Here is a 15321-nt window from a genome sequence, read left to right as displayed (position 1 = left end):
AAGTAAGTCTTTATTTTGTTGGAGATTGTGGAGTACTTGTTGTTCTGCCTTTGGAAGATTGTCCTTATGTCTTGAATAATTATATTTTTGCACTGCATTTTCAATTTTATTTCGCACTTGTTCCATATAGACGTGTACATAGGGATTGTCAACATGTGTTGTCCAGGTGCTTTTTTGTTTAGGTAAGGTGAATTGTGATGTATTAGTATTGGTGTATGTGTATCTGTTGGTGTTGTCCTGTTGTGGGGCTGATGGTGCTGGGTGTACTTTTGCAAAGCGTGCTTTTAATGTCATTCAACTACAGTAATCTTTTAAATGTTCTTTCAATTGTAATTTGTCTATTTGTGTAGCGATTGGGCAAGATTTAGAGAGCAAGCTTATTTCAGCCTCACTGAGGGAATGAATGGAGATATTGGTGATCCCTAGTTTAGGGAGATCCTCCAGTTTGGTTGTAGTAGACGCTCTATTTATTGTCAGTTTGACCATTTTTTACCTTAGCTGTGTCTGTTTCCATGGAGGAATGGTTCTGTATTTAATTACATTTGGGATTTGTGTAGTGTTTGTTTCGGTTATGTCTATTTTTGTGTTTATGCTTAAGTTGATTGGAAGTGGTTGGAGCTACTTGGTTATTGTTTGCACTGGGTGTATTCTCTTGGAATGGTTTCATATCCTTGCATAATATTTAATGACGTTTAAATTTCCTTTCCTCAACTTTAACAATGGAGCGATGAGCAACCATTAGCTTAACATTGAATGAAAACATTATGTGGTGGTATTGTTCAGGATCACATTCTTTCACAGGTTCTCCTTCTTTTCGCTGATGTTCTCATTCAGTTTGGTTAATTTTATTTCTGCGAGAGTTATTACAATCCCCAGAAGTTGTTGAGCAGTGTTCAACAGTACTTAGACACGGTTATTTAGACATGCTTATATATGCACTCGTTATCATCAACCCCTCCGGTCTCTTTGCTGTGAATCGCCTTGAAGAGTACAGCACGAAAAGCTTCGCTGTTATTGTCATCATGTCGTGTTTGTTTTCCTGTATAGTTCTGTAGTACCAAACATCTGTTTATTTATCTTAAACGACGGTACTCACAATCAAGTCGAGCAGCTTAACAACATTGTTTGGCTTAATAAAAAGTGTCGTACGAGCAAGTTATCCGAGATATCCCTCTGGGCTTGTCTCAGACACAAGTTTATTCCTGTCTTCATCAACAAACGGATTATCAAATCTAAAATGAAACACAGGTCCAAAATGAAAAACAATGGTTGGAAGGTCCGATCACCAAACAGCTGTTGCAGCTCCACAAGCGTGGGGAACTATCTAAGGAGTTGCTCAACAGAATCAAACCTGTTGGAGCCTGACGTCCAAGAATGTATGGCTTGCCCGTGTACGGCATAACAAAACAGCAACTCAGGTCCAGTCATCCATCTATATGTCTACATATCTGGGCAGTGTTTGTGTTGTCACTGAACTACTCCCTCAAACTTTTGTTTCTGTGGTTGTGAAGTGTTTTAATAACGTGGTGGACTGGTGGTGAGGTGTTTTAAATTAGGTGGGGGTGAGGTGTTTTAAATTACGTGTGGGTGAGGTGTTTTAAATTACTTGGTGGTGAGGTGTTTTAAATTAGGTGGGGGTGAGGTGTTTTAAATTACGTGGGGGTGAGGTGTTTCAAATTACATGGTGGTGAGGTGTTTCGAATTACGTGGTGGTGAGGTGTTTCGAATTATGTGGTGGTGAGGTGTTTCGAATTATGTGGTGGTGAGGTGTTTTAAATTACTTGGTGGTGAGGTGTTTTAAAGTAGGTGGGGGTAAGGTGTTTTAAAAAATTGTGGTAGTGAGGTGTAATCGTCCCAAACTTCCAGTCTGCACCTACCCCTACCCTATGTATGTGCAGAGGGGCTCTTTTGAATTGTTTTTTTTTTTCAACCTATATCTTCAACCTAAATTGCTTATAAAAATGTAATATCACAAACACGACAAATTTGTGCAAAATAATTGTGTTATGATTGGTGTAAGTCATGGCAACACAGCAACCCAGGTAGTCATTGTCCTCAGCTAAAATAAGCCTGTTCTTCAGTAACGACGCGTGGTGAGGCGAGCGCAGCGAGCCGAGCCAAGCTAATATATATGTATATGTATATATATATATATATATATATATATATATATATATATATATATATATATATATATATATAACATACACACACATGCACAGTGTATACTTTCAGAAGTTTCATTGAATGTTCTCTTTGATGATGTACAAATCGATATAAGAGTTGAAATGGGTAGAGAAGATGGAAAACACTGCCAAAAATAAGAAAGTTTTACTTGAAAATTTTTATTATGGCTGCAAATACAAAATCCTTTTGGGAGAAATTTTCTCATAGTTTTTCTCCTTCAAGAAAACTTTTCTTATCTTAAGAAAATTGTTTTTTGGCAGTGAGCAGCCAGTAAAAAAGTTGCTTTGTTATGTCCTGCGCCATGACGGTGTTTTGAGTTACTACTTTGACTTTGGAATAAACCCAAGTGAAGTTCACCTGACTCCTTGTTTTGGATCAAACTTTGGGTTTTGTGTCGGGGATTATTTTGTTGTCTCCAATTTCGGTGAAATTACATCATTGGTTTCTTGTTTTAATTGGACACTTTATCACCACTAATTATAATTATATATGCTGACCTTCCGTATTGAGTGAAATTGTTATTAGCACCGACATGTTGCACATAGACAGTGTCATTTATGTTCACCTATGTGACATTACAGGAACTTATTGATAATCTAGATTCTTGTTTTGTGCTGACTATTGCATGGTTCATGTTCATGTAGTGTTCATAATGTAATGAGAAGACTGCTTTTCACCCCTCAGCCCAAATTGGGCTCAGGGGTATTGTCACGGGCGTCGTCCGGGTGTCCGTCAACTTTTGGTTTCCGTCAATTTCAAGGAGAATGGCTTGTCCGATTAAATCCATTTTTGCAGTGTGTGTTGGGGTTGAGTGGAGGAAGGTTCCTTTCGAAAATGGGCGCGCTGCGTTTTTCAATATGGCCGCCACGGCAGCCATCCGGGCGTCCGTCAACTTTTGGTTTCCGTCAATTTCGAGCAGAACGGCTTGTCCGATTAAATCCATTTTTTCAGTGTGTGTTTGGGTTGAGAAGAGGAAGGTTCCTTTCGAAAATGGGTGCGCTGCGATTTTCAATATGGCCGCCGCGGTAGCCATCTTGAAATTGGTTTCCGTAAATTTCGAGCAGAACGGCTTATCCGATTAAATCCATTTTTGCAGTGTGTGTGGGGTTGAGTAGAGGAAGGTTCCTTTCGAAAATGGACGCACTGCGATTTTCAATATGGCCGCCGCGGTAGCCATCTTGAAATTGGTTTCCGTAAATTTCGAGCAGAACGGCTTGTCCGATTAAATCCATTTTTGCAGTGTGTGTGAGGTTGAGTAGAGGAAGGTTCATGGGCACGCTGCGATTTTCAATATGGCCGCCATGGCAGCCATCTTGAAATTGGTTTCCGTCAATTTCAAGCAGAACGGCTTGTCTGATTAAATCCATTTTTGCAGTGTGTGTTGGGGTTGAGTAGCGGAAGGTTCCTTTCGAAAATTGGTGTGCTGCGATTTTCAATATGGCCGCCATGGCAGCCATCTTGAAATAGGTTTCCACCATGCATTGGCTGAGGGGTTACGCCCGCTTTGCGGTGCTATTTTTTAACAATGTCTCACCGCAGCAATTCTCACTTCCACTAAAAGATAATGAAAGTACTGTTAGAATATTATGCTGTTAATGACAGAACACTTCTCCCCATGGATTCTCCAGGCGAACCATCAGAAAATCAGGATGGGACAGTTTGTAAAAGGGGCAAGGAGCATTGAAAGAGGGGTGTGGTGGAGCACCCTTTGGTTTATTCTAGCTCTGGGCAGGTTCATGTTTTATTTCACTTTAGAATCGCTTGGTCTGTTTAATGTTCCTATCTGAGCATTTGCCTCATGATGTTGTGACCGACCACAAGTATAAATCTGATCGATTAAGTTGATTTTCTCATTACCGACTGATATCCTCATTAGTCCCCTACTGGTTTCCCCGAGGGGACGAGGTTTGCTCTCAGTCTGTCTGTCCGGCCGTCCATCCCACTTGTGGTTTTTCAGACTTTTTCTCATACCCTTTACCATATTAAACTGAAACTTAGTACATGGCTTTTTAAAGATAAGTTGCAGAACAAGTTCGAGTTTCATGGCGTTCCATCAATTTTTTACACTTTTTGTAAAGGGCGTTTCACACTTTTGTTTTCTGCTGGGAGTTATGCACTTTTTGGACTTACAAAATATCACTTCGGTAGGGAAAATGCATTGCAAAGCAATTCTCACACTTGTTATTCATGTGTAAAACTACACTGACATTCTTAATGTCTCTGCTCTGCTTGGGTTTCTGTACAGGTTCCTATGTGATCTTAGAGCTTTAACACCTGGGCAAAAAAAAACTTTTACAGGATGAATGACCTTTAAAAAAATATTTTCATATAAAAATATGCCTACCTTTACCTTCAGCTAATTTCCTTCCAGTGATATGTAAAGCGATCATGAATTGGTGTGTGGTACAGGTGGATGATGAAGAACTGCAGGATGAGCCTCTGCAGATTACTGTACTTGATCATGATACGTACAGTGCGAATGATGCCATCGGTCGCGTGTACATTGATATTGATCCTTTGCTCACCAACGAAGCAGCACATGTAATCTCTGGATGGTTCCTTATCTTCGACACAATTCATGGTATTGAAGTTTTAATCAAGAAGGATGAAAGCATAAAAGTAGATGGTTTTTTTTCTCTATAGAAGAATGACCACATGTTACATTATTGTTATAATAAGTTTAAACTCTAATTGTGAAATAAAATGCTAACCTGTAATTTTATACCCGAGGTATCTGAAAGTGGATTAAAAAGGAAAGGTACAATAGATGTTTAATTTGCATATTTGATTACAAGAGTAATTGTAAGCATACAGACCTGGGAGTGTTTTTTTACATCTACCGTGATGATTAATGAGGTACCGCATCATAAATTGTTTTCTGCTGGTCCAGCGGTCAAAAAAGAGATTTGTCAAAGAAAGATACATCATTGATCCTTTGAGAATTTTGTGCTTCATTCAAATTCAAGAAAATTCCAGCCTTCCACTGAGAGAAAAGCAAAGCACGAATGAAAACGTGTTTGGTATATATGGGAGCGTACGCTGGATCAGCACATCGCTGCGTCCTTGAACGACTCCTCGGCATCATCCCGACACACACCACTGCGTGTGCGCCGGAATGAGGTGTTTTTATGGCGGCTGGAGTGCAAATTCTGCCACCAACCTCCTTGAGAGAGGACCCAGTACCCTGGTACTCATTTCGCAGATCTCGGAAGGATGACAGGCTGAGTCAATATGATGAAAATGAATGAATGAATGATCGTTTTAAGGCCATTTTCCCCCGCCAGAGTGGGGGTTGGCCTTGCGGGCCCCATGACATCATGGGGCCCTGTTTGAGGCGATGTTTTTATGGCTGGATGCCCTTCCTGACGCCAACCCTTAGTCACCTCTTACGATGCGCAGGGATACGGTGTACCTATTCTAAACCGGGGTACACACCGGATCATTCATCCCAGCAAGCTGGTACTCAATTTGCCAACCTCGGAAGGATGACAGGCTGAGTCAACCCCCCTGGTGTTAATTCAGCGATCGACTGGGATTCGAACCCAGGATCCTAGGATCCCAAGCCGGCACCCTAACCATTGGCTAACACCAGGTACATTGATCCTTTGAGAATTTTGTTCTTTATTCAAATTCAAGAAAATTCCAGCCTTCCACTGATAGAATAGCAAAGCACGAATTAAAACTGGTTTGGCTGTGTCTTGTTATGTAAACTCCTCATATCTCTCTTCCCCCTTCCCCTTCCCACACCTCCCTCCCTCCCCCCCCCCCCCTATCCCCCCCCCGCCCACATCCCCGCCACCTGCCCTAAAAGAAAAATACTTCCACACTTGCTCCTTTTCAGATTTGGTTGAATGTATTATTTCAGCCGTTCTTTTTCGCCATTGAACGAGCTATTCATGCAGTTAGTTGTATGGAGTTTTTCAATTGTATTCAGAATTTGAGAACACCGTGTCTTACATTTAATGATCGCATGTGTCTTTATACTTGTTTGATGTTATACGAGCATGATGCATGTTTCATAGCATGATGTTTCATTCAGTTATACTGTTAAAATCACTTGATAAAACCAGCAGCAAAACACTTATAAGATCAAATATTTCCTTCATCCAAAGTTTGTCTTTATACTTGATATGACCCCCACAAAGAAAAGGTTGGTGTAAAGCTTTCCTCATGACCAAGGAAACTTGGTTTAAGTCATTGATATCACAGTACGGTTTGGATATGCTGCACAAATAAGACACTCATGCGAACACTTTGTTTTTGTTTAACTTCGTTCATGGAGTTTCTAGTTTGAGATGGTAGGTAATGGCTGAAGTGACCTGATACCATACATTATTAATAGTGGATCAGATATCCAGGATGATACTTACTGTCGCAGTTTGTATATTGCTTTTCTATTATTCATCATTACTCTTTTGGACTTTGAAATGCTGTTAAGCTGAATTGTTATGAGTTGAAGTAATTCAATAAAATTAAAAAAAACCACCTTTAGAGGCCATTTTTCCCCGCAAGCGGGGGTTGGCCTTTTTCGGGAACTGTGGTTGTTGTTGTTTTCAATGAAAGACACAATTTATTTTCCAACAGAAAATGTAACCTGGTGCACTTCCTTCATACTAGTTCCCTTTACAATGTACTTAAATGTCGGAGGCTATTAGGCCCATTAAGCTTGCCTAATGTTTGCCAACATATGGTTGTTTGTCCATGCTGTATCATTTATGAATGCTTAGCATCAATCATGGAAACAGGATCGACCATTTTTAGTATTTGATATGACTCTGCCTGGATCAGGTTCGATCCACTGATCTATGACTCAGAACAGATGTTCTAACTAACCATTATGCCATCGAGTTTGGTCTGAGGAAGTGTTTCAGATAACTTGTTTGCATTTGTTATTACTTTGTAATTAAATTTCACAAATTTTACTTTCAAAGTCTTGCTCATTTGTTAAATACTCAACTGTGTAGAATTTATATACAGTCAGACCCCGACATTCTCAGGGGATACATTCCTTGAGAATGCCGCAAATGTCGAATCCGCAAATGTGTTTGAATGTCACATTGTGTCAATGTGTCATGGATCTATATATATATATATACAGTCATGTGAAAAAGTAAGTACACCCCATGTAAAGTTTTGACTTTTTCAACATATTTCAACATACAGCTATTTGATCTTCATTTCAACAATATTGATAGATAAAGGTGATATAATATAACAAATATCATGAAACATTTACATTTTGTAGTCCATTGTATAATTTAAATAAACATAAATGCAAATTTCGCATGTGGAAAAAGTAAGTACACCCCATGAAATCTTTTTTATCTTTTCAACAAATGTGGACATATCAATATTTGATCTTCATTTAAACAGTATCTATAGATAAAGGTGATCTAATTGAACAAAAAACAATGAAAAATTGACTTTGCAATAATTTATTCAACAAAAAATTGTTGCACAGCATGCACAATTGCATGCACAGCTCGTTTCAAATCCCCCCACAACATCTCAATGGGATTTAGATCTGGGCTTTGACTTGGCCATTCCAGAACCCTCCATTTCTTTCTTTTCAGCCATTCCTTGGTAGATTTACTGGTATGTTTAGGGTCATTGTCATGTTGCAAGGTCTACCTTCGGTTGAGCTTCAACTTTCCGACAGATGGCCTCACATTATCCTCAAGCACCCTCTGGTGCAATGAAGAATTCATAGTGGATTCTATGATGGTGAGCTGCCCAGGCCCTGATGCAGCAAAGCTGCCCCAAACCATAATATTTCCACCACCATGCTTTCCAGTTGGTATCAGGTTCTTGTCGTCAAATGCTGTCTTTGGTTTTCGCCAAACATGTCTTCTGGTACTGTGGCCAAATAACTCTACCTTTGACTCATCTGTCCAGAGCACATTGTTCCAGAAGTGCTGGGCTTTGCCGAGGTGTTCATTGGCAAACTTTCGTCTTGCCCTGATGTTCTTTCTGGACAGCAAAGGTTTCCTCCTGGCACACCTCCCATGTAGATCAAATTTGTGCAGCCTCTTTCTAATGGTAGACTCGTGCACTTTGACATCAACAGTGGCAAGAGCTACCTGTAGTTCTCGTGATGACATTCTGGGGTTCTTAGAGACTTCTTTCAGCATCTTGCGGTCTGCTCTCGGGCTGAACCTGCTGGGGTGGCCTGGCCTGAACAAATTGGCAGTTGTTTGAAATCTTCTCCACTTGTAGATAATCTTCCGGACAGTCGAATGATTGATTTCAAATTGTTTGGAGATCTTTTTCTATCCTTCTCCCAGACTCGTAGGCATCTATAACCTTCTTTCTGAAGGCCTCAGAGAGCTCTTTTGATCTGGGCATGGTGATGCCGCACACTTCAACAACAAAGAGCAAACCAAACTAAATGTCTGAGGTTTAAATAAGACAGGTTCCTCCAAGATCCTCTCTAACGATGTTCTAATCATTTGCACCTGAGCTGGTGCACCTGATTCTAATTTTAGGTATTTGAAGTAGTGATAAATGTAGGGGTGTACTTACTTTTTCCACATGCGAAATTTGCATTTATGTTTGTTTAAATTATACAATGGACTACAAAATGTAAATGTTTCATGATATTTGTTATGTTATATCACCTTCATCTATCAATATTGTTGAAATGAAGATCAAATAGCTGTATGTTGAAATATGTTGAAAAAATCAAAACTTTACATGGGGTGTACTTACTATATAGAATGTGTCGAATGTGTGACATTGTTTGAATAGGCGTAAAGAAAAAAATAAAAAATAATAATAATAATTATATATATATATATATATATATATATATATATATATATATATATATATATATATATATATATATATATATATACTGTCATGGCCAAAAATATTGGCACCCTTGCACTTTTTTCAAATAATGCACCATATCTTCCAGAAAAGTAAAAAAATATTTTGGTTTCCACATGTATTTCTTTGGTTTGCAGTGGAACAAAACCAAAAAAGCTGGAAATTTTATTAAATCTTACCTTATTTCACAAACAAATCCTAAAATGGCTCGAAGAATATTATTGGCTCCTTTTAGAAGTTGTTAGAAATGATTAGATTTCAACCAGGTGATTCTACTTTACTTTGGAATTGAACTCGCCTGTGGTGAGTTGCAGGTGCCTGCAATATAAAAATCACTCATTCAACAGTTTGAATGGAGAAAATGAGTCATTCTGCTGTTTTGTGTCACTGTGTGCACCGCAATGTGCATTGAGAAAATAAAAAAAACCAGAGAATTGTCTGAGGAGGTCAGACACAAGATTGTAGCAAGGCATGGATAATCTCAAGGCTGCAAGTCCATCTCCAGAGACCTTGATGTTCCTGTGTCCACCATATGCAATGTTATCAGGAAGTTTAAGGCTCATGGCACTGTAGCCAAACTCCCTGGACGTGGCCGCAAGAGAAAACTTGATCGAAGATTGCAGCGAAGGATTAATTTTTTTATTTTTTTGTGTGCAAGATCGAGGCTCGTGAAAGAGCTAACATTAATCACACAAAAAATCAAACAGACACATAAAACATATAATAAGGGCGGTGCTGGACAAGATGGGGAGAGAGGGGGAAGCACACAAACACAACATTTGAGAGCAGGGACATCGAGAGATCTGTGGGAGGGAGGGGGCATGGGGGGAGGATGCGTGGGAAGGGCGTAGGGGGGTGGGAGAAGTATAAAACACATGGACACTGCAAGGACTTCCAGGAAAGAAGTTGGTATTTCAAAAAAGTGGATATGGGGTGAATTAGCGTGGGTAGAAAAGATCAAGGTTTTGAATGGGGGAAGATAAGAGATAATAATAATAATAATAATTCATTTATTTTGTATAGCGCTTTTCAAGAAGCCCAAAGGCGCTTTGACAGAGTGGAAAACATCATGCATAACAACACATGAAAACAACAATTGCAAAAAGACAAGAATCAATGGGGAAATATTTAAAGCAAAAGGAGGGAGAAGGAGAAGAGATAGTCAGGGGTTAAATGCTGTGGGTTGAATGTTGAATGCAGTGTTGAACAGGTGGGTCTTTAGTGATGTTTTGAATGTGGTGAGTGAGGAGGAGTCTCTGATGGTGTGAGGTAGTGAGTTCCAGAGGGTGGGAGCAGCGATGGAGAAGGCCCTGTCCCCCCAGGATCTGAATTTGGTCCGGACGGAGGGGGTCAGGAGGTTGGTACCAGCAGAGCGGAGGTTACGGGTGGGAGTGTGTCTGGAGAGGAGGTCAGCCAGGTAGGATGGGGCCAGGTTATGGAGGGCTTTGTATGTCAAGAGGAGGATTTTGTACTGGATTCTCTGGGGGATGGGAAGCCAGTCAAGCTTGTAAAGGACGGGGTGATGTGGTCACGGGTCCGGGAATGGGTGAGTAGACGGGCAGCGGAGTTCTGAATGTATTGGAGTTTATTGGTGATTTTTGAGGGTGAACCACAGAGGAGGCTATTGCAGTAGTCCAGACGGGAGGTGACAAAACGTGGATGAGGGTTTCTGCAGCCGTGGAGGAGAGGGATGAGCGGAGACGGGCAATGTTTTTCAGGTGAAAGAAGGCTGACATTGTGATCTGTTTAGTGTATTTGTCGAAGGAGAGGGTTTGGTCAAAGATGACGCCAAGATTCCGGATGTGAGGGGAGGTGGATACTGGGATACCGTCGATGTTGAGGGCAAAGTTATGGGTGGATTTTGTGAGCGTTTTTGGGCCAATGATGATTATTTGAGATTTATCACAGTTAAGCTTGAGGAAGTTGATTTGAAGCCAGGATTTTATTTCAGTGATGCAGTTTGTCAGGATAGAGTGGGTGTTGGTGGAGACGGACTTGGTGGAGATGAAAAGCTGGATGTCATCGGCGAAGCAGTGGAATTGGAGACCATGATGGCGGATTAAGTGACCGAGGGGGGACAGGTAAATGATGAAGAGGAGGGGGCCAAGAACTGAACCTTGGGGGACACCTTGGGGGAGGGGAGCAGTGGGGGATTTGCAGTTATTGATGGAGATGAACTGGCGTCTGTCAGAGAGGTATGATTTAATCCAAGAGAGGGCAGTGCCGGTAACGTTAAAGGTGGATTCAAGTCGGGTGAGGAGGATGGTGTGATCGATGGTGTCAAAGGCAGCGCTGAGGTCGAGGAGGATGAGAATGTTGAGGTTGCCAGCATCAGAGGAGAGGAGAAGGTCGTTGGTGATTTTGAGGAGAGCAGTTTCAGTACTGTGGTTGGAGCGGAATCTGGATTGGAATGTTTCATACAGGTTATTGGCAGAGAGGTGATGTTTGAGTTGAGCGGCTACAGCGCGTTCCAAAACTTTTGACAGAAAGGGTAGGTTGGAGATGGGTCTGAAGTTGTTTAGGGTGTCAGGGTTTAGACCAGGTTTTTTTAGAATGGGCGTAACAGCAGCAATTTTGAGGGAAGGTGGAACGATGCCTGTAGACAGGGAGGAGTTTATTGTTGCAATGATAAGTGGAGAGAGAGCAGGGAGGGAGGCCTTGACAAAGCTGGAGGGGATGGGGTCAAGAGTGCAGGTGGCAGTTTTCATTCCTATGAGGAGTTCAGAGAGGTCAGTAGGGGAGATTGGGGAAAACCGAGACAGGGGATGGCAGGACAAGGGGGGGCAGGTGGTTGGAGGGGGAGCGGGTGCGGCGGTGGTCAAGCTGTTGTAGATGTTGTCAATTTTGCGTTGGAAGAAAGAGAGGAAGGAGATGCAGTTGTCTACTGTGAATGACTGGGTGGTGGTGTTCAGGGGGCGGAGGAGTTTGTTTATTGTCGAGAAGAGTGCTTTTGGGTTTCCGGAGCCAGAGTGGATAATTTGAGAGTAGTAGGCGGAGCGGGCACGGGAGAGGGCATCTTTGTAGTGTTGTAGGTGGTCCTTGTAGGCTTGGGAGTGAATTGTGAGACCTGTTTTATTGCGGAGTCTTTCAAGTTGGCGAGCACGAGTTTTCATCAGGCGGAGCTCAGGGGTAAACCAGGGAGCAGAATGGGTGAAAGAAAATGTTTTGGTTTTTATAGGCGCAAGCTGGTCAAGGCAGGAGGAGAGAGTGTGGTTGTAGTAGTCAGTGAGGTCGGAAGGGGTGTGGAGGTCAACGAAGGGAGAAGTGGACATTTTTTCAGAGAGTGTGGATGAGAATGAGGTAGGTGAAAGAGCGTTTAGCTTACGGAAGTTGATAGTGCGATAATGCCTTGGTGTTGGGGTGGGATGTTGATGGTCATAGTGATAGCTAAGTGGTCAGAGAGGGTGAGGTCGGAGCCAGAGAGATTGTGCAAGATTAATCCAGTGGAGCAGACAAGGTCCAAAATGTGACCACGGATATGGGTAGGAAAGTCGACATGTTGAGTGAGGTTAAAGCAGGTGAGTAAATCGGTGAAGTCAGTGGTTATTGTGGAGTCAGTCGAGTCCATGTGGATATTGAAATCACCAAGGAGGAGGATTGAGGGGGAGAGGGAACATAGCTGGGTCAGAAAGTAGGAGAAGTTAGACAGGAATGATGGGTGTGGTTTGGGAGGGCGGTAGACGACAGCCAATCAGCCATGACTGACTGTGTGCGCCCAGATAGTTTAAAAGCCAGGTGTTCAAATGATGAGGATGAGGCGATGGAGATGAGGCTGGTCCTGATGTCTTGACGGTGGATAACGGCAATTCCACCACCTCGGCCCCCCGAGCGTAGTTTATTGACGTAGGAATATCCATTGGGTGTGGTGAGGTTGAGTGTGTAGTAGTCCAGAGGTTGTTGCCAGGTTTCGGTGAGACAGAGAAAGTCCAGTTTGTTATACAGGATGTATTTGTTCAGGATGAGGCATTTGTTGTTGAGGGACCGGGCGTTGAACAGGGTGAGCTTGATGTTGTTTTGAACAGCAGGGATGAATTCAGGTGATTTAGCCAGGGTTCGTAGGCAGGAGGTGGGATTGTGTGCGTTGCTGTGACCAGGTGCACTGGGACGAAGAGTGAGAGTGCGCTGAGCTGACCAGAGGACGGGGATGGAGAGACCTGATTGCAAATATACAAACTTACGACCGGAGCCACGGTGAATGTACCTGGGTCGTCGGAGGAGTCCATTTGATTTGATGGCAGAGATGCATGATGGGGTGGAGCGGATATTGAGCAGAAGGAGCCTTGCGGCGGAGTACCGCAGAGCCATGTCAGGCAGGAGCGGAGAGACGAGACGAGGCCAAGGTTGAGGAGGTGAAACAATGGTCCCAACCCACGGGAGCGGGCCCGAGGAAACGAAGGAGCCAGGTAGGTGAAGCCAGGAGCAGAGCCGGGACCAAGCAGAGGGCAGGCAGGAGCAAAGAGACGATCACGAGGCCAAGGTTGATCACGGCAAAGCGGCAAATGCAGCGGCAATCTACCGCCGCCGCTACAAATCTAGATCACGGCGGGAAACCGCCACCAAACCGCTGCGATGGTCACAACCCACGAGAGCGCGCCCGAGGAAACAGCGAGCAGGCGAAGGAGCTGGGCAGGCGAAGCAGGGAGCAGAGCCGGGGCTATGCAGAGGGCAGACTCAATGGCCAAAAAATCCGCACGACCACCAAAAAAGCAAGCAACTGACAGTGGCCCGGTCGAAGAAGCGGCGAGCATGTGACGCCTGCGTCCTCTTCATACCGGACCGGAAGCGGAGATGGTGGTGAACAGCTGTTTTAAAGCACTTCGATCAACTGCCACACAGATTCAAGCTGACCTTCACACACAAGGTACGACAGTTTCAACCTGCACCATCCGTCGCCCACTCCATGAAAGGGGGTTTTATGGTAGTAGACCCAGGAGGACCTCACTGCTGAGAGAGATGTAAGAAAGCCTGACTGGAGTTTTCCAAAACACACCTGAACAAGCCAAAATCCTTCTGGGAGAATGTCCTGTGGACAGATGAGACCAAATTAGAGCTTCAAAGAAAAGCCTTTTTCTTTGCTTCAAAGCGTTCAAAGAAATTAGAGCTTCAAAGCCTTCAAGGAAAAGAACACCTTCCCTACAGTCAAACATGGAGGAGGTTCAGTGATGTTTTGGGTTTGCTGTGCTGCCTTTGGCACTCAGTGCTTTAAATGTGTGCATGACATCATGAAATCAGGAGATTACCAAGGCATTTATTTTGGAGCGCAATGATAAACCCAGTGTCAGAAAGCTGGGTCTCTGTCGAAGGTCATGGGTCTTGCAGCAGGGCACTGACCACAAACACTTCAAAAAGCACCCCGGAATGGTTCAAGACAAAACGCTGGACTGTTGTGCAGTGGCCAGGAATGAGTTCAGATCTAAATCCCATTGAACACCTGTGGGGAGATCTTAAATGGCACCCTTGAAATCTGGGACAACTGGAGCAGTTTGCATAAGAAGAGTGGGCCAAACTGACCGTAGAGAGGTGTAGGAAGCTCATTCATGGCTATAGGAAGCGCTTGACTGCAGTTATTTTGTCCAAAGGCTGTGCTACCAAATATTAAGTCTCGCGTGTCAATAATTTTATCAATGCCATTTCTTTTTATTTTCTGATTTAAAAGGAAATATTAAGTTCTGAATCAAAAACAAAGGTTCTGCAATATTTACAGTGAAATAAAGAATTCTGGAGACCAAATACGTTTGTCAATTTCAACTTATATTTCGAGGAAATTGTGAGTTATTTGAAAAAATTGCAAGGGTGCCAATATTTTTTGTGTCAGTCTTGCGGTTATGGTCCAAACCAGATGGGTGTTTTTTTTTTAGGAGACACCGCATCTACTTACTGGATTGCCTTTTGCTCTCTACGGGATCTCATCCGCCCTTTGCCAAGTGTTGTTTTTAGTCCTGGCAGTGTGTCACAGTCACTCTCCTCACTAGCAAAGCCAGTTGTTGCTGACAACCAGATCATGCGGCAGGTATCACTGGGTTACATGTTACCAGTGGCCGTCCCAAAATACTGACCTGACCTGGACCTGGAGGGAAGAATGAGATTGAAGAGAGTATGGAAGCTTGTTCCACATGCAAGAAAAAAAAAGAAGGAATAAATGAGTTGTGAGCAGTGGTTCTGGATTTATGCAGTTTCACTCGGAGGTGTTGCTGGTGGACCTCGTGCATCCTGCAGATACCTGATGGTGACAAACATGGAGAATGCAGAGGTGGCAAGTCTTGACAAGGCTCCACCTTGAAAAGGTGCCACCAGGTTTTAGAG

The 15321-nt window shown here is 42.9% G+C and overlaps 1 protein-coding gene across 2 annotated transcripts in view; it reads left to right on the top strand.

The window, feature by feature from the left end:
• The window catches only part of C2CD5 (C2 calcium dependent domain containing 5), a 232229-nt gene that overhangs the window by 39464 nt on the left and 177444 nt on the right, over positions 1-15321 (top strand). For both annotated transcript variants that reach the window (XM_078774687.1, XM_078774686.1), the window contains exon 3: positions 4597-4768. In XM_078774687.1, the coding sequence (XP_078630813.1) occupies positions 4597-4768 (172 nt within the window). The remainder of the gene's footprint in view (positions 1-4596; positions 4769-15321) is intronic.

The sequence above is a fragment of the Myxine glutinosa genome, chromosome 3, assembly GCF_964187855.1.
Source record: "Myxine glutinosa chromosome 3, kmMyxGlut1.1, whole genome shotgun sequence".
NCBI classification, from domain to species: domain Eukaryota; kingdom Metazoa; phylum Chordata; class Myxini; order Myxiniformes; family Myxinidae; genus Myxine; species Myxine glutinosa.
Note: the sequence above shows the minus strand (reverse complement) of the source record. Positions and strands in the feature narration are given on the sequence as shown.